The sequence below is a fragment of the Danio rerio genome, chromosome 12, assembly GCF_049306965.1.
Source record: "Danio rerio strain Tuebingen ecotype United States chromosome 12, GRCz12tu, whole genome shotgun sequence".
In the NCBI taxonomy this organism is placed as follows: domain Eukaryota; kingdom Metazoa; phylum Chordata; class Actinopteri; order Cypriniformes; family Danionidae; genus Danio; species Danio rerio.
The window spans coordinates 49,315,379-49,340,000 of NC_133187.1; the positions used below are offsets into that span (position 1 = coordinate 49,315,379).

General features: G+C 42.1%; 1 protein-coding gene across 6 annotated transcripts in view; it reads left to right on the forward strand.

The window, feature by feature from the left end:
- Positions 1–24,622, forward strand: part of ryr2a (ryanodine receptor 2a (cardiac)) — a 276,684-nt gene that overhangs the window by 73,341 nt on the left and 178,721 nt on the right. For all 6 annotated transcript variants that reach the window (XM_073918938.1, XM_073918939.1, XM_073918940.1 and 3 more), the window contains 8 exons: positions 1,071–1,183; positions 1,341–1,440; positions 1,937–2,033; positions 13,467–13,541; positions 20,041–20,197; positions 22,239–22,403; positions 22,834–22,955; positions 24,402–24,585. In XM_073918938.1, coding sequence (XP_073775039.1) covers positions 1,071–1,183; positions 1,341–1,440; positions 1,937–2,033; positions 13,467–13,541; positions 20,041–20,197; positions 22,239–22,403; positions 22,834–22,955; positions 24,402–24,585 — 1,013 coding nt within the window. The remainder of the gene's footprint in view (positions 1–1,070; positions 1,184–1,340; positions 1,441–1,936; positions 2,034–13,466; positions 13,542–20,040; positions 20,198–22,238; positions 22,404–22,833; positions 22,956–24,401; positions 24,586–24,622) is intronic.

Below are 24,622 nucleotides of genomic sequence, written 5' to 3' on the forward strand. Positions count from 1 at the left end.
AGTATTTAGCTCTGGGCTCTGGCTGGGCCACTCAAGGACATTCACTGAGTCATTTTGAAGCCACTCCATTGATATTTTGGCGGTGTGCTTTGGGTCATTGTCCTGCTGGAAGATGAAGCATCGCCCCAGTCTGAGGTCGAGAGCACTCTTGTGCAGGTCTTCATTCAGGATGTCTCTGTACATCGCTGCATTCATCTTTCCCTCTATCCTGACTAGTCTTCCAGTTCCTGCTGCTGAAACACATCCCCACAGCATGATGCCAACACCACCATGCTGCACTGTAGGGATGCTGTTAGCCTGGTGATGAGCGCTGCCTGCTTTTCTCCAAACGTAACGCCTGGCGTTCACTCCAAACAGTTCAATGTTAGTCTCATCAGAGCAGAGAGTTTAGTTTCTGATGGTCTGAGAGTCCTTCAGATGCCTTCTGGCAAAATCCAGGCGGGGAGTGTCTTCCGTCTGGCCACTCCTCCATACAGGCCTGATTGGTGGATTGCTGCACAGATGGTTGTCCTTCTGTAAGGTTCTTCTCTCTCCACAGAAGAACGCTGGAGCTCAGACAGAGTGACCATCTGGTTATTGATCACCTCCCTGACTAGGGCCCTTCTCCCCTGATCACTCAGCTTAGATGGCCGGCCAGCTCTAGGAAGAGTCCTGGTGGTTAAACATCTTCCACTTACGGATGATGGAGGCCGCTGTGCTCATTGGAACTTTCATAGCAGCAAAAATTTTCTGTAAGCTTCCCCAGATTTATGCCTTGAGACAATCCCTTCTCAGAGGTATGCAGACAATTCCTTTGTCTTCATGCTTGGTTTGTGCTTTGACATGCACTGTCAACCCTGGGCCCTTATATAGACCTGTGTATGCCTTTTCAGATCCAGTCAAATCAGCTGAAATGACCACAGGGGAACTCCAATGAATTATGGGGGATTGTGTGTAGAATGTTGAGGAAATATATTAATTTAATCCATTTTGGAATAAGGCTGCATCATAAAGAAATGTGGATAAAGTGAAGCGCCATGAATACTTTCCAGATGCACTGTAGACTCATGTGGATAAATGTGTGTTTGCAGGTGAGGCATGTTGGTGGACGATCCATCCTGCATCCAAACAACGGTCCGAGGGTGAGAAGGTGCGGGTGGGTGATGATCTCATTCTGGTCAGTGTGTCTTCTGAACGTTACCTGGTGAGTATCTGTTCATACATATCAGTTAGATGATCATGCAGGGGCTGCGCAGCTCATGTTTCACTCAGTCTGCTGTCTAACTCAATCACTTCAGAGCTTTCAGTCCCTAAAACAGGAGGTTGATGAATCAGAATCTGACTGCATCTCTCTGTTGCAGCACTTGTCGTATGGGAACGGCAGTTTACACGTGGACGCAGCTTTCCAGCAGACGCTCTGGAGTGTGGTGCCCATCTGCTCGGGGAGTGAAGTGGCTCAGGGTGAGAGAGCAGTTTACTACTTAACTGAAATGTCACTTCATTTAACTTAAAGGTCCCGTGAAATTAAATAAAATTTCTTTACTTTCAATCTGTTAGTTTTAATGATATCTGTTAAAAAGCGTTTAGAAGATATAAAACTGATATCAACATCCAAAGCTTGCTTCTGCTTTAAAGGATCAGCAATTTTTTTTCACGTTTCCTCATACTTCAGTTTCTCATCAAATCTTCTGACCAATCAGATGCTCTCTAGTGTCTGACATGCCCCGCCCCTTTTCCTCTCATTCGCTTTAATTTGATGCGAATGAGCTCTGCCACTCACTGGCAGAGCTGTGATAAAACAAAAAGCTATTGGCTGTTTTTTTTAAAAAGGGGAGGAGCAACTATATGCCCCGCCCTCTTTTCATGTTTAGTTGAGATTACGTCAAACATCGAATAAAAAATGCACATTTTAAATCACTTCAACCTTTAATGTTCATTCAAACACTGTCTGTTTCAGGCTTCCTGATTGGTGGAGATGTTTTACGACTGCTGCATGGTCACATGGACGAGTGTTTGACCGTCCCATCTGGAGAACATGGAGAGGAACAGCGCAGGTCAGCATTCAGACAGACTGTATATGCCATACAGTTGAAGTCAAAATGATTTGCCCTCCTGTGAATTTTGGTTTATTTTATTTTTTTTATATTTCCTAAATGATGTTGAACAGATTCAGGAATTTTTCACAGTAATTCCTATAATATTTTTTCTCCTGGAGAAAGTCTTATTTGTTTTATTTCAGCTAGAATAAAATCAGTTTTTAATTGTTTTAAAGCCATTTTAAGGTCAATATTATTAGCCCCCTTAAGCAATATTAGTTTTGGATTGTCTCCAGAACAAACCACTGCTATACAAAGACTTGCCTATTACCCGAACTTTACCCTAATTAACCTATTGAAGCCTTTAAATGCCACTTTAAGCTGAATACTAGTTTCTCAAAGAATATCTAGTCTAATATTATGTGCTGTCATCATGATAAAGAGAAAATAAATCAGTTATTAGAAATAAGTTATTATAACGATTATGTTTAGAAATGTGTTGAAAAAAATCTTTCTGTTAACCAGAATTTGGGAAAAAATATACAGGGGGCTAATAATTGAGGAGGGTAAATAATTCTGACTTCAACTGTATATCATTTGCATTACACTGAACCAGGGCCAGATTAACCAATGGGCATTATGGGCACAGGCCCAGGGGTGTGCTGATTTTGTAGTGTCTACTTAGGCTAAGTGCAAATAGCGCACCTCGTTGCAATAAGTTAGTTGAGTAATTCCTGCCCATCACCGTTTGATTGAAAGAGATCACATAACTAAAGAGAGCAAGAATCAGCAGTCTGAGTGGTGTAGCTTGTAAAGCGCATGGCAAGTGGTTAGCACTGTCGCCACACAGCAAGTAGGTCGCTGGTTCGAGTCCCGACTGGGCCAGTTGGCATTTCTGTGTGGAGTTTGCATGTTCTCCCAATGCAATCTCATGGCAATTTGTAGCTTTTTGATTTAGTGGCTAATTCGTATAAATTTGCACGATCTAATTTGTGCAATTTAGTACGATTTGCTTATCACCCAATTACAGTTGGGGTTAGGGGTGGGGTTAGGTGCCACGCCTCCTTTTTAAAATCATACATTTTCGTACGACTGAACTCGAATTCGTACGAATTAGCCACTAAACTGACAAAACGTAAAATACTCACGTTTCCTCGTGGGATCAACATGGTTCTCCCCGTGTTGGCGTGGGTTCCCCTTCGGGTGCTCTGGTTTCCCTCACAGTCCGAGCACATGTGCTATAGTGGAAATGAATGAACTAAATTGGCTGTAGTGAGTGTGTGTGGGTGTTTCCCAGTACTGGGTTGCAGCCGGAAGTGCATCAGCTGTGTAAAAACCTATGCTGGATAAGTTGGCGGTGAATGAATGAATGAATGAATGATTGAGAGTTACTGTGGTTACTTCTAATGTTTGAGGGAAGCACATTAATTTTGACTTATGGTCAAAGCTGAGTGGAATTACCTGTGAATTAGACGAATATATTGCACGCCTTCCAGCCAATCTGAATCATGAATTTCAACCATGGAGTAGATGGAAATATATATGTAATCTACTTTGCTGTAATTGTTATTTATAATCTAATTGTTATTAGTAAACAATAAAGAACACTTAGGATCCTAAACTTGCACCTCTGAAATGTGTAGATATTCATTGTTTATGCTTATTTAAAGCATCCGGCTGTGAATGTCGTCTGCTGATGAGGAGATGTTCTCTGTGAACCGCTGGTGGTCAGTGTGTGTTTTGAGGCTGATTAAATACTCTTGATGGTTTGGTGTGGATTGTTTCTGCTCTCTGAGGTTTCAGTTTGATGCTTTGATTGTCTACGGTCAATCGCTGTGGTTGGATGCTGCTGTCAAGAGCTCTGAGATCTGGATGTTCGTCTGTGCTCATTTCTGAAGGGTCTTAAAGGGACAGTTCTCCCAACAATTAACATTTCTTTACCATTTACTCACAGTCAGGTTGCTCTAAAAAGCCCCTTTAGTCTAAAGAGCAGGCATTGACATCCGTAGTAGGAACAAAACTATTATAGGGAGTCAATGGTTGTTTTTCCCCCTCAGCATTCTTCAGAATATCTTCCTTTGTTTTCAACCTACTGTAAGAAAGAAACTAGGTTTGAAATGAGTGTGAGGGGGAGTAATTGATGACAGAAGTTTCATTATTGAGGGAACTAAAGGTTCATCCTTCACTTTTTCCAGATGTGCTTGAGTTTCTGTCTTCTGTTGAACACAAAAGAAGAAATACTGAAGAATTTTGGAAATCAGTAGCCACTTTCATAGAGTGTTAATTTCTTTCTAAGTGGCTACTGGTTTCCAGTGTTCTTCAAAATATCTTCTGCATTCAACAGAAGGAAGAAACTCATAATATTTCAGACCTCTTGAACATAAATAATGAGTAAATGAACAATTTTGTCTGAATTTTTTCTTTAAATGCCAAAAAACACTGAATAATAGTTATGTGGCACACTCAAAAATGAAGTTTGCTGTTTGTTCAAATGACTAAAAAGGTCCCCAACCTTTTTATCACTGTGGATCAGTCAACGTTTGACCATTTTAACATGGTCTCAAGGCTATAGGTGACCATGACAAAACATTTCTGCAACTCTGACAACTCAGTTTTATTTATGGAGGACATGAAAAAGCACTGCAGTGCTCCTCTGAAATAATTAGCCTACCGAAGTGTGTACATTCCTTACAAAAAGTTGATCGTCAGTTCTTGACACGTGACTTGCGATGTGCTCGCAGCATGGATGCATGCGCCTTCATTGGAAATAACGAGTTGAGACAATCCTTGCTGCAGCCTGCAGCTTGATGTTATACTGGACCAGGTCCACTATGCAATGGACAATCACCCCTACCCCAAACCCAACCATCACTGTAGTTTGGACTTTACTCTAGTGGGCGATGCAATGTCCACTACGTATTGGATCTGGTCCAGTACGTCATCATGATTACAGCCTCACCGTTGCGGCACCAGGCGTATTCACTGACTGCGCGCACATCTCATGAAACCGACAAGGCTTTTATAATAGGGTATATGCCGAAGCATGCTAATAGGACTTTTAACTTGCCAGTTACCTGGGTTAAGCGCTTCCGGTCTACTGTATGCCAATGCAAAAATTAGCGCGTTTAAGGTTTGTTTTCTTTAAAAATCAGCAATCTCCACTGGCTGAGTGATACACGATATAAAGTGGTTCTCAGATTGTATAAGAAGCCCTGCATTAAATTACATTTCCCCCGCCATGTCTTTATAATATGAGCTTTTATTTTATCCTAGTATATTCAATGGAGCTTCTGTGCTAGCCTGCCGATTCTGACGGTCGCGTGCGAGTAAACAACTTTTTCTCACGTTTTACGCTTGAGCAACTAAATGAATCTGTTTAACTGAATGTATTTTAATTACATTACAACATCGATGCTGTAAAAGGAACCGTATAAAATTTTTAAAAAATTACAATAACAGGTCACCGGAAGTTTATCAGTATGGGAACAACACTAGTTCGGCATATACCCTCTTGCCGCATTCTTTAAATGACAGGGGGTTAAAAGAAACTGACCGTAAAGTCAGACGCATAAACAGAGAAGTAGAAAGTTTACAAAACTTTGTCTTTTCATTAATATCATTCAATATTTTTAAACTCATTATTTTTATTATGGATTTTTATGACCATTAATCAAACTTTGATGCATCACTTGCGTTTGTACACATCTCAGACAGTTTTACCTATTAAAGTTTATTTAAATATTATTGAAAACAGAACATGTGTTGCTCTACATATATATTTTTGTTATAGCAAGAATAAAAGCAAAAACAAAAAAATATATATATACACTAAATAAAAATACAGATGTAATTTTTAGATTTAGCCCGCTCCACAATTCACACATTACTGGCTGGCTAGTTTCTGTCCCCTGCTGATATGCTAAAAAGGCAATAATGGTTCAACATTTCTGACATTATCACCAATAAAGCCCAGAAAAACAGGCATCAGTATATTGTAAACAGCTCAAACATTCTTTCCCAGTTATCAAATAAATAACTTGTTTCTTAATTGTAGTTTTGTAACTATTAAATTGTTTTAAACTCAATACTGTAATATATACATCAGTGTAAAGCTTATGACTGATGGAAAAACATATTTCTGTAATTGTGTACCTGGTCTCCACTTTTGCCATGTCCTCTTTTGGCTTTAACAAACTCATCCCTCAGGTTTTTCCAAACAAAAACTTGAAATTTCTAGCCAAGAATTATTAATCATCTGGTTATCTCCATGATCACGGACCATAAAGAGCTGTACAGCGTGAACTGTTCGCTCAAGTCTCCAAAAAACCATGCGCTCTGAATCATGTCGCGTGCACCCAAAGCGAACCTCCGCAAACTAGGGATGGGAAGATTAACCGATATGTATCGATACGCGGTCATGCGCGTGCACGATGCGAGTGCATTGGTTGAGCAGCAGAGGATGAATGAAATTTTGGAAGCAAATCGGGATGCATCGGTTTTTGCGAGATACAGCTTATATTTTTAACATAGAATGTATTTTTTATTTATTAACAAGTGTTGTCAACCTGTTTTTGGCGCATAATTTAATCGACCTACATAAAGTAAGCCTTAGCAACGGATTTGCGGATGTGTACACTTACACTACAACTCAGTGTATCAGGTGTGCGGATGAAGCTAGTGGTGCGCCCTCAGAAAGCGCGAGAAGCAAAACAAACATTTTATTCCCCACTGAGTTCTAAATCTAAAGTGTGGCAACATTATGGATTTAAGGATGGACGACATGACAGGACAGATGCAATTTGCAAAATGTGCCGCGCATCTGTAAAATACGACTAATCTGAAATCTCACTTGAAGCGGCGCCACGTTGGCTTGGGTTTCCTCTGGGTCCTCCGGTTTCCCCCACAAGTCCAAAAACATGTGGTACAGGTAAATTTGGTAAGCTAATTTTACTTAGTGTATGTGTGTGAATGAGTGTGTATGGGTGTTTTTCAGTGATGGGTTGCAGCTGGAAGGGCATCCGCTATGTAAAACATATGCTGGATAAGTTGGCGGTTCATTCCACTGTGGCGACCCCTGCTTAATAAAGGAGCTAAGCCAAAAAGAAAATGAATTAATTCCTTCATGTTGACCCAACCCAAATGTATTGTGTGGAACCAGGTATTTTTTACAGTGCATCCGTTTGAGAAGATCTAGATGAGCAGTTTGATTGTCCTGATGTTGTAGAGCAGTATCTGTCAAGACGAATCATCATGAGAATTCAACGATGACACTTGAATTCAATGACTGACACTAAAAGAGGACGTGCAGGGCCATTAGATGGAGAAAAATGAGCACTTTAACACCTTACTCCAGTTTTCAGAGCGGTAAACTAGTGTTAGTTCTGCTGATCCTGAAGTAGGACGTTCAGCCGTTCTTCAGCAGAAACACAGGCTCATATTAGAGTCTCCCGGGTCTCGTCTTGAGGGTTTTAGAGACAGAATGAGATCTGGTGCGACTGTATGTGCGCTGCTGTAATTACAGAAACACCTGTCCGCTCTGGGACATCAGACAGTTATAAATGTGTGATCCAAAAGGCTCAACCCAGAAAAACTGAGAGATTGAGATCCAGATCACACTTATAGGCATTCAGCAAACTTAATATAGGCTGGAGTCTGCTGTGATTAAATAATCCCCAACATAAGAGCATACTGTAGTAGTTTATACAGTAGTAAATACACTATAGTGTGCTGCAGTATAGTTTATTTGTACATTATAGTATTTACAACACTTTGTTAATGTTAATCAATGCACACTTTTATTATTCATTCATTCATTTTCCTTTAGCTTAGTCCCTTATTGATTAGGGGTCGCCACAGCGGAATGAACCGCCAACTATTCCAGCATATGTTTTACACAGCGGATGCCCTTCCAGCTGCAACCCTAGGGATGGTCCCGCCGACTTGAAGCGTCATTGTGTGTACCCTGATAGAAACTTATGTTTAGAATTCTAAAATGCATGGTGCTTCGTCAGCGTCGCGCGCACTGGTGTGCGACCTGCAAGCAAGTTTGTTGTTTTATTTCCAATGGAGAGACGCGCACATGATGCAACTCGCTTGCACAAACTGAGACTATGATGACGTGCCTGTCAATCAATAATGGTGGGCGGGGAAACTGCACTCCTGCGTAAAGTTGCGGTCGCTCTGAAAACCGATCCAATTGGTCCACCGTTTTTATGTTGGTAAATTTAAAAAAAAAGGACTCTGTGTGTGTATATCACCCCAATATGACGGTCTATACACTATACTTACACACATGTCTGTCCAAACAGCTTGAAAAGTAGATTTTTCATTATAGGTGCCCTTTGACACATCCAAAAACACTGCACTATACCTAACCCAGGCTCATTGTGGAAACGTAGTCCCGCGGACGTCTCTGGAGACCGCGGAATACGTCCCGGCTGGTACGTACGGCTGCAGTTTTTGTTTTTGCGAATCCGCGAGAGGCCCCTATTGTGCGCTTTTTCTCATCTCAGACGCCTCTCGAGTGCGGTTCGCGCCCACGCTGTTCTCGTGTGAACCCACCAGAGGCCGCTGTCCGACTGACCGGATGATTGACTGCGCGACCGGCCAATCGGCTGACCCGCCCTCCTCCTTCCCTGAACCCAACCAACTGATTGACCCGCCCGCCTGCTCGCTTCTCTAAACCCGAGCAACAGTTTACAAAAGCCGTCCAAAAAAATAAAAGCCCTGATTTTTTTTTTCTACCGCGTTTTCAGATTTCGCCACGTTCTCACCGTTACGAAACTCGTTCACTTAATTTTTGGGATTCTGTTTTTGTCTTACCTGATTGCTGGAACCGCTCTTCCCCAGACTCGAAACAGGTCGCCATGGTCGACTCCTCTCTGCAGCTCGAGCCTGCCGACGTACACGCTGAGCTGAGTGGACAAACGGGTTGCACCGGGAAAGCCCTCCACAAGGAGGTAAGCGGTCAGCTGGCAAGCGCGAAAGGGAACAGCGTCACACGGCCCCGCAGCATTCGCTTGAAAAACATTAACATTAACTTCGCTTGAACTAATTAACTAATTCGCTTGAATAACATTAACATTAACATTAACACTGCCGGGACGATTCCGATGTCTCCAGAAACGTCCGCGGGACTACGTTTGAAAAAAATTAACTACGTTTTCAGAATGAGCTTGGGTTGACTATACCACATACAAACATTTCAACAAACACAAAGCAAGCTACCAGAAACAAGATGGCTGCCAAGAAAGTAGTGTCATGACTTTTTAAAATACTGTAGGCCAATCAGGAGCAAGTTAGCTGGAAGTGGCCAATTAGATGTGGTCCAAGCAGAACAGAAAAAACAGAAAAAATAAACTGATGAGACAAGACAAACATAGGATTGTAACACACACACACACACACACACACACACTCATACACTACAGTCAATTTAGTTAATAAATTCCCCTATAGTGCATGTGTTTGGACTGTGGTGGAAACCGGAGCATCCAGAGGAAACCCACGCCAACACGGGGAGAACATGCAAACTCCACACAGAAACGCCAACTGACCCAGCTGGGACTCGACCAGCGACCTTCTTGTTGTGAGGCGAGGTGACAGTGCTTACCACTGAGCCACCGTGCCGCCCAACAACTCTTTAAAAGTCCATTTTCTGTTTAATCCAACATTCTACAGCTAACTCTATCAAGCCTCTTCAGCTGCTCCAGAACGCAGAACGAGTGGTCTTTAATGAACCTAAAAGAGCACATGTCACTCCGCTGCTCATCCGTTTGCACTGGCTGCCAGTTGCTGCTCGCATCAAATTCAAAGCTCTGATGTTTGCTTACAAAGCGACTTCTGGCTTTGCTCCTTCTTATCTGCTCTCACTTCTGCAGATGTATGTGTCCTCCAGAAACTTGCGTTCTGTGAATGAACGTCGCCTCGTGGTTTCATCCCAAAGAGGGAAGAAATCACTTTCCCGAACTCTCGCATTCAATCTGCCCAGTTGGTGGAATGAACTCCCTAACTGCATCAGAACGGCAGAGTCACTCGCTGTCTTCAAGAAACCACTAAAAACTCAATTATTTAGTCTCCACTACACTTCCTAATCTGCAATTGCCTCTCTGGATATACCACTAACTGTACTAAAAAAAAATTAATTACTAATGCTTTGCTTCTTAGACTTTACACACCTGAAACTTGCCTACATCACTTATTCATTGTTGCTCTTATAGTTGTGTAAATTGCTTCCTTGTTGTCATTTGTAAGTTGCTTTGGATAAAAGTGTCTGCTAAATGACTAAAAGTAAATGTAAATATCAGGAGAAACTCAAACAGATTTGGAACAAGTGAAGGAGGAGTAGATGATGGGATTTTTCATTTTTGGGTGAACTGCCCCTTTAAAACTGACCAGCATCATCAACATCAGGCTTGTTTTCATTATTACAATCAAGATGTTATTTAGTTTGCATTTATTCGATGTGACTTTGGCGTTGAATATTTACCATGATCAGCTCTCTCTGAGCTCCAGCAGTGTATAATCCGTCAGTTAGTACAAGCTGACGTCTGTTCTGCTCTGTGTTTCTCTCAGCGACGGCCTTGAACGCCTCACTTCTGCTGCTGAATGCATGAATTCAGACGCTGCTCTGTATCCATCCGTCTTTTAACTGGAATAAGAAATGTTCTTGCGTGAGTGTTACGCAAGCCTGTTTCATGAGGAGCTCTCTGCATAATGGTTGTGTGTAGGTGTGTGTGTTTCTCTCTCATCGCTGTGTAAAGCAGCTGTTGAACCAGAAACGCATCATGTTCCTATTGCTGATTGAGATTCAGCTGAGATGGACACATGAATGATGCTGTATTTCACATTCAATTGTATAAAGACTGGAGCTGTTTTAAAGGAGACCTATTATGCTCCTTTTTACAAGATGTAAAATAAGTCTCTGATGCCCCTAGTGTGTGCATAGGAAGTTTCAGCACGCAGATAATGTTCTCAAACTCTCTGACCCTTTTAGGCTTTGATCCTGGTGTTTTGGTGACTGTCGCTTTAAATTTAAATGAGATTGTACTCTTTTCAAAAGAAGGTGGAGCTACAAATGCCTGTGTGTCAGCATAGTGGCAGATTCAAATCTGTAATGGTGGACAGCTGCTTCTCACTCAAGTGTTGTTAATGCTAATGAGGGAGAGATGGTCACTAGTGGGCGGGGCTTTCCTCTGATGACACGTACAAAGGGAGAATGTCAATCAAAGTGTTTCTGCACACCGTTTTGATAATATGTAATTATTTGGATTATAACCAGAAACACTTTAGCAAGCAAGCCACATTGGTTAACATTAGTTAACTCTGTCCCACTTTATATTAAGTCGGCCTAAATATTAGGTACTTAAGTATATAGGACAAACAAGTAAGTATAATGTGCTTTTATTGCATAACACTTGCTGCTTCTGAGATGGGATATGGGTAAGGTCGGGAACGGGAACCAGAGCCATTTTTTATTTTATTTTATTTTTTTTATCAAATGCATTTATTAAAGAGCCATTGGGTGTGTGTGTACATAACAAAACCTTTATTTATGTCCATGCCCAACTCAAAAATAAGCAAATATGATGCATCACAATGTATTAATAAAGGACAATTTATAGTTTAGAGTTTATAGCAGGGGTTCTCAATTGGTTTGGCCATGGGACCCATATTTTGCTTTCAGTTTCGGGCTTTGATGCGTTTTGCACTCACACTACAAACGTACCGCGCCAAAGCCCAAGTGAACCGCACTCAGGCCCGCCTCTTCCAACCGGGCCAGGGCCAGCCAAGTGAACCGTGCTTGAGCCTGATTCAGCGCACTCACACTTCTCAAATGATCCGGGAAACGGGCCTGGCCACGGTACGGATGGCATAGTGTGAGTAGGCCCTCAGTCTATTGTTTACACAACAGAACGCTAAGCATTGACAGGTGACTTTTGGTGTAATTTTGCGCTGAACACTTCTTTATTGCATTGCATTTTTGCTCTGCATGATTCTTTCTGTCATAGAAGTGTACTAAGCCATAGCCATATCACCACAGCTATCACCCTGCAGCCCAAGACCGGTTACTCACTGAAGCTTAGCATTGCTGCGCCTGGTCAGACCACATAGAAAAACTAGGTTGTTGTTGGAAGTGGTGTTAGAGAGAGAGAGTCCTAATGCCCCAGTAAAATTGAAGGGGGCACTACACTGTCAGTGTTCGCCGTCTTTCGGATGAGTTGTTAAACCGAAGTCCTGACTCTCTGTGGTCATTAAAAATTTGTCCTGGCCAAAGTATCTCAATCGGCCCTTACCCATCATGGCTTCCCAATCATCCCCATCCACTGAAATGGCTCTATCACTGTCTCTACACTCCCAATAGCTGGTGTATGGTGAACGCACTGGCGCCGTTGTCCTGTGGCTGCCGTCAGATTATCCAAGTGGATGCTGCACACTGGTGGTGATGTGAAGAGGCCACCCTCATGATTGTGAAGCGCTTTGGGTGTATGGCCATACACAATAAATGCACTATGTAATACACATTACATAAGGACTTTGTGACAATGTTATGTGAGTTATGCGATCAATAATGTAATGTGTTTTTAAAAACAAATAACCAACATTTTTCATGCTATTTCAGGCAAAATAAATCATCTACCTCTGAAAGGGAATAGCCAATTTTTTAAGTGTTGCAAAAAATAAATCAGACATTTAACATTTAACAGACATTTGACAATGAAATTGACCGTAGTGTATGAGTGTGAATGAATGTGTATGGGTGTTTTCCAGTACTGGGTTGCAGCTGAAAGGGCATCCATTGCATAAAACATATGCTGGATAAGTTGGTAGTTTATTACACTTTGGTGACTTTTGAAATAGAGACTAAGTCAAGGAAATTAAATGAATAAATGAATATCAGCAGCACTTTACTGAATAATTTCATCAACCTGAAAACATCAAGAACAATCGGGAAAACAAACAAAGACACTTGAAAATGAGTGTGGAAAATACTTTGCTGTCTTATTGCTTTCTGAACAATCCTGTAGTCATGCAGTATTTCAGAAACTATACTAAAATTAGCTCAGATTCTTGCCCAGCATGTCCACTCTGCTGTTTCCAAGATGTGCATTGACATGTAGCTGCATTGCTTGATGTGCTGAAAAGTCTTTCTGAGCATGTGCTAATGGCAGCCACACAAAGAAACTTTTATATTAAATCACTCATTTATTGCAAACCATTGCGATATGTACAATAATACAACATGTGCATTTCAATCATTTCAATATTTCAATCATTTCAATATATTAAACAGCCCTAGTGCGTATTCACACTGCTATGCTTTAAAGATTCCACACTTGTTTTCACGATGTTGTGCTTTGATTAACTGTGTGAGATTTACACTGTAAACTGTGTTTGACTGGTATGAGGACGCTCTCATTGACTCGTCTGTGTTGTTTTTGTCTCATGCAGGACGGTGCATTATGAAGGTGGAGCAGTGTCCATCCATGCCAGATCCCTCTGGAGGCTGGAGACGCTTCGAGTCGCGTGAGTTTATCAGACACTGGAGAGGATTGAAGTGCACCATCACTCATATCTGTACTGCAAATGGAGTTATAAATCTCCGCTTTATGGTGCATAATGTACAACGCCTGCAGAAAGTCAATTAAATTCATGCTTGCATTTCGTTTGAATCAATTTTTATTATTTACATAAACCATTCGAGTGTTTGAAATGAGGGCATTAATAAGAGGGCTGTATTTATGTAATCAAAAATCCTGTAACAACAGGAATGTGCTGAAGTTTTTGTTTTCTGTGTTGATATATAGTAAAGTGTGTTTTATTTGCTGTGATATAGAGGTCTGTAGGACCCGACCAGATTTCTTGCAGCATGGGAATAAATTTCTGAATTAAGCGCGGGAGCGTTTGGTAACTGGTGTAATTTTGGACGGAAGCGGGCGGTCTAACAATATCGCTCCCGACTCCCACCGGAACGGGCGCGGCGGGTAGGAAACGTAGCGGGTCGGGCAGCGGGACAACAAATGCTGAATATAAGCGGGCGCAGTCGGGTTCAGGCTAAAACCTACCAGGAGCAGGCAGGAGCGGGATTCAAAATTTAGTCCTGCGCAGATCTCTACTGTGATGTAAAGCTCTATTTTACTATCATTACTCCAGTCTTCAGTGTGACGTGATCCTGTAATATAATGACTGGATGATCAAGAAACATTTCTGATTGATATCATCTGTTACTGTGAGGATGCTGGACAACATGTGTAGTTTTTTAAAATTAATTAATTAATTAATTGATGTATTTGTTTATTAAATTGCCTTTATTATATAGGACAGTATTGAGACAGGAAGCAAAGTTGGAAAGAGAGAAGGGGGTAGGGCAAGGAAATGTCCCAGAGCCGTGATTCGAACTTGGGACTCCCTGACAAGAGCAAAACAGAAGGATAAAGGTTATCCAAGTTCGTAGTCAAAAACAGGTAAAAGGTCAGGCTAGGCGGCAACGAATCAAGAACGGGAAAACAAGGCAAGGATCTAAACATGGAAAGACTAGACAGGCTTAATGCTTCGTTATGCTACAGGATAACCAAACAACAAGACTCAGCAAAGTGTGTGTGTCAGTGGCGTAGCGCTATATGCAGGGGGCCCCCTGCAAGGATCACTGACGCGGCCCCCTGATGTGTGGGGTGGGGGGGGGGATTGGGATGGTGTTGAGCGATCACAAACTGAGGGGACTTGGAGAGTAGGTGGAGCGACGACGCTAGGAAGCGATCATAAATTTAGGAGTGTGAAAGGGGGGCGGGGTGGAGTGACAATGCGGGGAAGCCTTCACAAACTGAGGAGCGGAAAGGGGGGCGGGGTGAAGCGACGATGCGGGGTAGCGTTCACAAACAAGCAGCGAGAGCGTCAAAGTAGCCGGAAGTCATTCATTTTTTAATGAGAACTTGTGGCGAGGAGCAGCGTGGCGCGTCTTCTCTGGCAAGGGCGTCGAGGAGGACTTGAAATCAAGTCAACTTTATGGTAATGAGCTATGACGCAGTTCGGCGGCAAGCAATCAGAATGAAGTAGTCCACCTTTTGAGAGGAGTTCAGAGAACACAGACCTGTGAACTTTGGTTCCGACCACAGTTGTTCCCAGGGGTTTGATTATTGCGATTGCTGGATTTTCAATTATTGAAAATCGCGACGACGCGGGGCCCCCTAATCACGCGGGGCCCCCCCCGCGGAGCGTGCCCTGCGGGCCCGTCTGCTACGCCACTGGTGTGTGTGTGTAAGAGGTAAATATAAAGTCCAGGTAATCAGTACATGATAAGTTACCAGCTGTGTGTGTGTACGAGAGATCAGTGGATGAACTGTAACTGGTGTGTGAGTACATGTATGATGGGATTTGTAGTTCATTTGTTGGCTGATTTGTAGTTCTCCAGTGATCTGCATGGGCTAGATCGCTGGCGATTGTGCCGTCAGTGTTGTAAGCAGTCTGCTTCATATTTCTGTGTAAACACTGATGCATTTTATTTTTCCGAACTGGAAATGATAGAAATTCATTCGTTTTGTTTTATATTTCACACATTTATCAAAGTATGAGAAAAACAAACAATCCCACAATCTATCAACACTTGCTCCGAATATATTAATAATTGTAATTCCTAACATTTATATTGCGCTTTTCTGAACACTCAAAGTGCTTTACACATAGGGGGGATCTCCTTATTCACCACCAGTGTGCCGCATCCACCTGGATGATACGACGGCAGCCATTTTACGCCAGACCACACACCAGCTGATTGTCGGTGAAGAGACAAAGTGATGAAGCCAATTATGATATGGGGATGGTTAGGAGGCCATGATGGACAGAGGCTAGTGGGCAAATTGGGCCAGGATGCCAGGGTTAAACCCCTACTCTTTTTCGAAGGACATCCTGGGATTTTTAATGACCACAGAGAGTCAGGACCTCGGTTTAACGTCTCATCCAAAAGACGGCGCTCACTGAGCAGTATAGAGTCCCCGTCACTATACTGGGGCATTAGGACCCACACAGACCACACGTTGGGCGCCCCCTGCTGGCCTCACTAACACAACTTCCAGCAGCAACCTAGCTTTCCCCTATGGTCTCCCATCCTGGTACTGACCGGGCGCAGCCCTGCTTAGCTTCAATGGCCGACCATGTGAGAGTTGCAATATTAAATGTGATGTTTTGGACTAATGAAGGTCAGGAGGCTGAAACATTGCGTTTTATAAATTTTGAGCAAGTAATTTTGTGTGGGATTGTTTGTTTTTCTTACTCTTTAATATGTTTTTTCTACATTTTCTACTTTTGTTTTCTATATATTTCTTCTCCACACATATTGTTTCTTCAAGTGTGCTGGGTTTAGACTGAAAAATTTCACAAATTAAAAAAAAAAATTCACCGTTAAATAATCTGGATTAGACCTGCACATTATATTGCAAATCATCTTAATCACGATAATAAATGCAATACATGTATCCCAAATATAAATATAAATGACATTATTTTATGCATTGGTTATCTAAATTTGACCAATCAGATGAATTCTTACGCTCTGTATCCCCGCCTCCCCAGTAGTTGCTGTTTTGCTATCGGCAGGAGCGTAGTAAAGGTGAACCCAGAGCTGAAAATAAACACTAATGGCAATCTGTCGCAATATCTTTTAGTGTTTTAAGGACTGAATGTTTTAAACTTAACACCATTTTTAGTCTCAAAAATAAGTAAAGTGTTATACAACATAGCTAATAAATATAGCATTTTTCTAAGGAAATGTTATAAGTAGTATCGTTATCGCAATACTCAACAACAGTATTGCTTATATCGCATATTTCCCCAGTATCGTGCAGCTCTAATCTGGACTCTGACTTCATGGTTTTTCACTGATTTACCTCCAAATGAACCTGCAGACACATTTAGTTGTGCTGAGTTTCATCGTGTGTGCGTGTCCGTACCTATGATGCTGCAGTGATGACATCATGAGGTCTGATGCATTCCATCATGTTTGACCTTCTGGCATCAGCGGCGTTTGTTCCCATGAAGCCTTTAATTACACTCCGCAGGACGTCGCTCTTCTGCTCGAGTTCTGCTCTTCACACACTAAAAATAATCAGAGGACGCTGAAGCTGGAAGTGTTTTATCAAACTGGCATTTTGGGGTTTAGGCCAAATTCTGGAGCAGCACAGTTTCACTTTTTGCTTTTGAATCGCAAGTGAATGTCTGCCGAAGTTTACACTGTGAGCTTCATTTCAGCAAAGACATGAATCTGATCAGTTCACACTATAAAAGCACAATAAAAGTATCATTAAGCTCATGACTCATGCACTGTAATTAAAGTCAGTGTGTGAGAAATAGACTTTAAGTGAAGTCAAGTCATCTTTATTTCTATTTTTAAAAAGCAGTTTCACAGTAATATGACTGTTAAAGTTGACATGAAATGGATGTAGAGATTTTTCTGCTATAGTGACGTACATCAACTTGAAATGGTTCTTATGAGAAAATAATGTAGGTTGGTGCATGATTTTGTTCTTTGAGAACCAATTAGCCCCACCCTTAAGGACTGATAGCCCCACCCTAAAGGACTGATAGCCCCACCCTAAAGGACTGATAGCCCCACCCTAAAGGACTGATAGCCCCACCCTAAAGGACTCATAGCCCCACCCTAAAGGACTGATAGCTCTGCCCTAAAGGACTGATAGCTCTGCCCTAAAGGAATGATAGCTCTGCCCTAAAGGACTGATAGCTCTGCCCTAAAGGACTGATAGCCCCACCCTAAAGGACTGATAGCTCTGCCCTAAAGGACTGATAGCCCCACCCTAAAGGACTGATAGCTCTGCTCTAAAGGAATGATAGCTCTGCCCTAAAGGACTGATAGCTCTGCCCTAAAGGACTGATAGCCCCACCCTAAAGGACTGATAGCTCTGCTCTAAAGGAATGATAGCTCTGCCCTAAAGGACTGATAGCCTAACCCTAAAGGACTGATAGCCTAACCCTAAAGGACTGATAGCACCACCCTAAAGGACTGATAGCCCCACCCTAAAGGACTGATAGCTCTGCCCTAAAGGACTGATAGCCCCACCCTAAAGGACTGATAGCTCTGCCCTAAAGGACTGATAGCTCCGCCATAAATGACTAATAACCACACCCTAAAGGACTGATAACCCCAAACTAGGGACAACCCTCACCCAAACCGAACCCTAACCCCAACCAAAGGGCATAACCCTAATTATTCTAAGCAATTTGAGAAAACGAAAGTGCTCGCCTAACCCAAACTCGTAACCCTAATTGTCAAAGGACAGCCCTCACCCACACCAAACCCTAAACCCAACCAAAGGGCAAAACCCTAATTCTTGTAAAAAGTTTATGGAAACGACTGCCCTCACCTAACTCGAACCCTAAACCCAACCCTAGTTCAAAAGGACAACCCTCACCTACAACAAACTCTCGGTAATTAAAAGGGCATAACCCCAAGCCTTCGGAAAAAACACACCAACCCCCTAACAACCCTCACTAAACACCAGAACCCAATACAAACAGATTGAGGATCTGGTCGACTTCCCACCACAAATTGGCAGTAAGACACTGGCCTGGAATTGATCAACCAGCGCTGATCGCCTCAGACAAGGGTGTCTAGTGTTTAAAGAATCGAAATGCCCGATGAATCTGAGGTACACTACTGACGAAGTGTCTTAAATATTTCCCTCTCACAACTGGTCTTGAGGGAGTAACAAACAGAAATAAATCCCAAACCTAACCCATCAATCCCTACAGCATCCGCCCATCAAAACCATTCCAAAGACGTTGAAACATGGTGCAACAGCCAATAATCATGACACAAAAACACTTCCCCTCATCAAGTCTCAAGCCCAAAGCCCACAAACAAGGCTAACCCTCCCACACAGGAGGGGGAAGAACAACGCTCTTATGGTATATAGTCAGACAAGCGCGGGCCCGTGCACGCTTCCTCAATCTCCCTACTTCAAACCTACCTAGACTAGTGCTAGGATGGGGGGAGTTGTTGTAATTCTTTCAAACCCTAACCCTAACCCTAACAACTGATAATGTGAAAGACATTATTATTTCCCACTGACTGCGACTATTTTTGCCTAAAGGACTGATAGCTCCATCTTAAGGGACATAACCATGCCCTAAAGGACTGATATCTCTGGCCTAAAAGACTTATAGTTCTGCCCTAAAGGACTGACAGCTCTGCCCTAAAAGACTGAAAACCGCGCCCTAAAGGACTGACAGCTCTGCCCTAAAGGACTGAAAACCGCGCCCTTAAGGACTAATAGCCCCGCCCTAAAGGACTGATAGCTCTGCCCTAATGGACTGAAAGATCCACCCTTAAGGACTGATAACCGCACTGTAAAGGACTGATCGCTTCGCCCTTAAGGACTGAAAGCCCCGCCCTAAATGACTTATTACCCCGTGCTAAAGGACTCATAGCTCTGCCCTAAGGAATTCTACGTGACCAGGAAGTGATGAGTCATTTTGAGGGTGACGGAAGGTTATGGTATTTGATTTTTTTCAGTTTATGACAGCAAATTCATTTTTATAAAGTAATAAAGTGTGCAGATACATTGTTTATAACAAGAACTAACGTATACATATAAATAGAAGAAGAGTATATTTTGATTTCATGGCGAGTTTTAAGGGATAGTTCACCTGAAAATAGTTCACTCAGTCATCCTTTACTTTCAAATTTGTTTAAGTTTCTTTCTTTTGTTAAACACAAAAGAAGATGTTTTGAAGAAGGCTGGAAACCTGTAACCATTGACTTCCATAGTATTTGTTTCTCCATATGGATGTCAGTGTTTTTCAGCTTTTTTCAAAGTATCTTTTTTCGTGTTCAGCAGGAGAAAGAAACTCTTAAAGGTTCAGAACCACTTGAGGTTAAGTAAAAAGTGAGTACAATCTCGTTTTTTTTTGGGTGTACTGTCCCTTTAAGACCCAAAAAGAAAAGTGCTGATCATCTGCTGGTGTAGTTTTTGTGCCTGTCCTGCAGTGCATTATGGGTATTTCTTTCTGTGTTCAGGTGGAGTGGCAGTCATATCCGCTGGGGTCAACCGTTCCGCCTGCGTCACGTGACCACCGGCAAATATCTCAGCATGATGGACGATCAAGGGCTCCTGTTAATGGACAAGGAGAAAGCGGATGTTAAATCCACGGCTTTCTGCTTCCGCTCCTCAAAAGTGAGGCTGACCTTACACACTCATTAGATATTGAATTTGAAGTAGCAAAAGGGAATTGATAAAATAATAAGAATAATTAATAATACCGTACATTTATACAGCAGTTTTCTGGGCACTCAAAACACTTTACACATTGGGGGGTGGGGGGGATCCACCACATCCACCACCAGTGTGCAGCATCCACATGGATGACACCATAGATATATACACTAGATATCGCATAGGGACCCTGAGCATGCGTCAATAGCGCCGCCACATTGGTACAGTGCTCCCAGGACAAATGTCATTCAACCGCACTAGTCAAGACAGTGTTATAACGTGAAGATGCGGGACTTTAGCGCTGTCTACGGGTGTAGTAACGAGCAAACAAAGAAAACAAAGCACAAAGGCAGAACATTTCATAGGTAATATTACGTCTTTCTCTGTTTTTGTATGTTCTGAACTTTTGTGCTAATCAGGTAACGTTATTGATGATAACAGTCACTTACTGCATTCACCATACGGCAAAGCAGCTCCAACTCGCACTAAACACTCGGCTTATGCTAGTTTTGTTGAATAAAATCAGCAAACAATGCAAAAGAAATATGACAACGAGATGCTGCGCTGCCAGAAACTTGCATTATTGTCGGCTAACGTTAGTGAAAGAGTCGTTCGGGGGATTCATTCACAAACGAATCGCTCCCTCCGTCAGTATGAGCAGTGAAAGCAGGAGAGGAGCTGTGTTTCAGGACATGATTAGATTAAATTTAACAGGGAGGGTGAATAGTACATTTCTGTACACACAAACACAAGCTTTTTGTCAGGAATGCCCGTGCGGTCACTGATCCATCAATGTAGAAAAGTGATGTAAAATTATAATTTTTGTAATTAGAAAAAAAAATGACATACTAACATCCAGGAAAGCTCCCGATCATAGATATGTGTGTATATGTGTATATCTCTGGCTTTGGATGGCCACAGTCCTCCACTGTACCTTGGTCCCGCATTCATTTCAAAGGAGTGCTACCCTGTAGCAAGATGGCGGCGCTATTGACGCATTCCGTCCAATAGACAACAATATGCCAGGCGACATCTAATGTATATATCTATGGGATGACGCGGTGGCAGCCATTTTGCGCCAGACCGCACACCAGCTGATTGGTGGAGAGGAGACAGAGTGATGAAGCCAATTATGGGAATGGTTAGGAGGCCATGATGGACAGAGGCCAGTGGGCAGATTTGGCCAGGATGCCCCCCACTCTTTTTCGAGGGACATCCTGGGATTTTTAATGACCACTGAGAGTAGGGACTTTGGTTTAACATCTCATCTGAAAGACTCACTGAGCAGTATAGAGTCCCCATAACTATACTGGGGCCTACACAGACCGCAGGTTGAGCGCCCCCTGCTGGCCACACTAATACCACTTCCGGCAGCAACCTAGCTTTCCCATATGGTCTCCCATCCAAGTACTGATATATATATATATATATATATATATATATATATATATATATATATATATATATATATATATATATATATATATATATATATATATATATAAACCATCAGAACTGTGAGATATCCGGCATATATATATATATATATATATATATATATATATATATATATATATATATATATATATATATATATATATATATATATATATATATATATTGGAAACCCCCCCAATGTGAAAGACATTATTATTTCCCACTGACTGCGACTATTTTTGCCAAAAAGCCAGATAATTGTTGTTCAATAAGATTGAGGTGCATGGCTTTAAATTACTGACAAATAGCTGAAAATATGAGCGGTTGGGCTGTGTTTGTATGGAGATCCCAGTGTAGCTGCCATTACAACCCTCTGCCTGCCAGGTCTCCACACAGATCAAGTGACTGAATACTATCAAGTGAACACAGCTTAAAGCTTGCAGTTTTGTTTGTCTTTGGTTTAAATCAGTTTTGCATTAGAATTGTAAGGGAGGTGTTTTTTTTTAAATGAGCAGATTTGCTGTTTTGAGTGTTCACCCATGATCCTCTGCTGCTGCTCCTGCAGGAGAAGCTGGACTTCGGCCTCAGGAAAGAGATGGACGGTATGGGCGTCCCGGACATCAAATACGGTGACTCTGTCTGTTACATCCAGCACGTGGATGCTGGACTCTGGCTCACCTACCAGTCTGTGGATGCCAAGTGTGCTCGCATGGGTGGCGTTCAGAGGAAGGTGAGCTTACAGAAAAGGTGTGTGTGTGTGTGTGTTGATGTTTCCCAGAGATGGGTTGTGGCTGGAAGGGCATCCGCTGCATAAAAAACTTGCTGGATAAGTTGGCGGTTCATTCCGCTGTGGCGACCCCGGATTAATAAAGGGACTAAGCCGACAAGAAAATGAATGAATGAATTTATTGTGCTTAGAGCGGCTTCATAGTGATTTATATATACACATCAAGCCCTCTCACCTGTGTGAAGCACAAATGTTTTTCCAGAAATGTGGAGTGTTTATAAGAGTGTCTGATGCATGTGTAAAGGAAAAGAGTGTGTCTCCTACAGATTAATAATACACACATCAAACACTCAAAGCTTCATAAATAATGTTAAAGCCCAGACAAATTTAGCCATAATGTGTGTGTGTGTGTGTGTGTGTGTGTGTGTTTTAGGCCATCATGCATCACGAGGGTCACATGGATGATGGTTTGACGCTCTCACGATCACAACACGAGGAGTCGCGCACTGCTAGAGTCATTCGCAGCACCGTTTTCCTCTTCAATCGCTTCATCAGGTAACACTACTTCAAATTAAATTCATTAATTAAAACAAATTAAAACTCAAATAGTATATTAGTCACACCAAAAATTTCTGAGACTTAATTAATAACAAAAGTGGACTCATAAAGACCTCTAGTCCAGACTTACGAAGAGTTGTTCCCTCCGAGGACTTTGAGCACAATACAAACACTGAATCCACAAATACATTTCACTGACCATGTATTATACACTAGACATCTCCATTTCATAAGGACACTATATACTAAAGGTTAACTGTGTTTATATACTGTCCAGCCCAGGGTGTGAATTACAGGGAATTTTGGGAGGGAATAACCCCCCAAATTAAGCTTGATCATCCTGAAGGACGTCAAAACAACATGTATAGGGGGGTCAGCTCTTTAATATATGAAATAATTTGCTCTGCTCTGTATTTTAAATAATAAATGTTATTAATTAAAGACATGGATAATATAAATATACATTAGACCACCCCTATAATGGTTCATACCACTGTGAATGCATAATCAAGCCAATCAGTCTGCAAGAAACTCATTCACTCTGAAACTGGCAGATCTAGAGCAGCGACGTAACTGTTCACAAGAAGTTTTTTCATAAAATAAGTGTTTGTTTCTACATGCAGCCTAGAATTAAAGTCAAATTAGATGGATAGTTTAACTCACAGTGACCTCAGAAGTAGCTAATCAGAGGATACGGTCAAAATACACTAAATATTCCACAAAACACTGAAAACTTAAATACATTTTGTTAATAAAGTAGATGCAATTGAAATAAATCCATAAATTTGATTCGCTGAAGCATCTATTACGCATAATAACATTACTGAAAAAGCTGACCCTTCCCTCCCCAATCGTCAATGTATACCAATGTAAACCCTGCTGCTATACACAACTCTTTAACTGTTCTCATTTTGGCTGCAATGTATTAATAATATGCAGATTTTTGTAAACGATAATTATTGCAAAAAGCACTTTACAATTAAACCCTAATTGAATAGTGCACAGGCGAGGCAGTGGCGCAGTAGGTAGTGCTGTTGCCTCACAGCAAGAAGGTCGCTGGGTCTCTGGTTCGAACCTCGGCTCAGTTGGCGTTTCTGTTTGGAGTTTGCATGTTCTCCCTGCCTTCGCGTGGATTTCCTCCGGGTGCTCCGGTTTCCCCCATAGTCCAAAGACATGCGGTACAGGTGAATTGGTTAGACTAAATTGTCCGTAGTGTATGAGTGTGTGTGTGTGTGTGAATGTGTGTGTGGATGTTTCCCAGAGATGGGTTGCGGCTGGAAGGGCATCCGCTGCGTAAAAACTTGCTGGATAAGTTGCGGTGCATTCCACTGTGGCGACCCCGGATTAATAAAGGGACTAAGCCGACAAGTAAATGAATGAATGAGTGAATTGAGTAGTGCACACACACAGTGATTTCTCCAATTGTATTTCTCCTGAGCACAGGGGTTTGGACACTCTCAGTAAAAAGGGAAAGACATCCACCCTCGATCTGCCCATCGAGTCGGTCAGTCTGAGTCTTCAGGATCTGATTGGGTATTTCCAGCCACCCGATGAACATCTGGAGCACGAGGACAAGCAGAACCGTCTGCGAGCACTCAAGAGCAGACAGAACCTTTTCCAGGAGGAGGTACAGATTAGATACACAACAATTAATAATGCTTTTT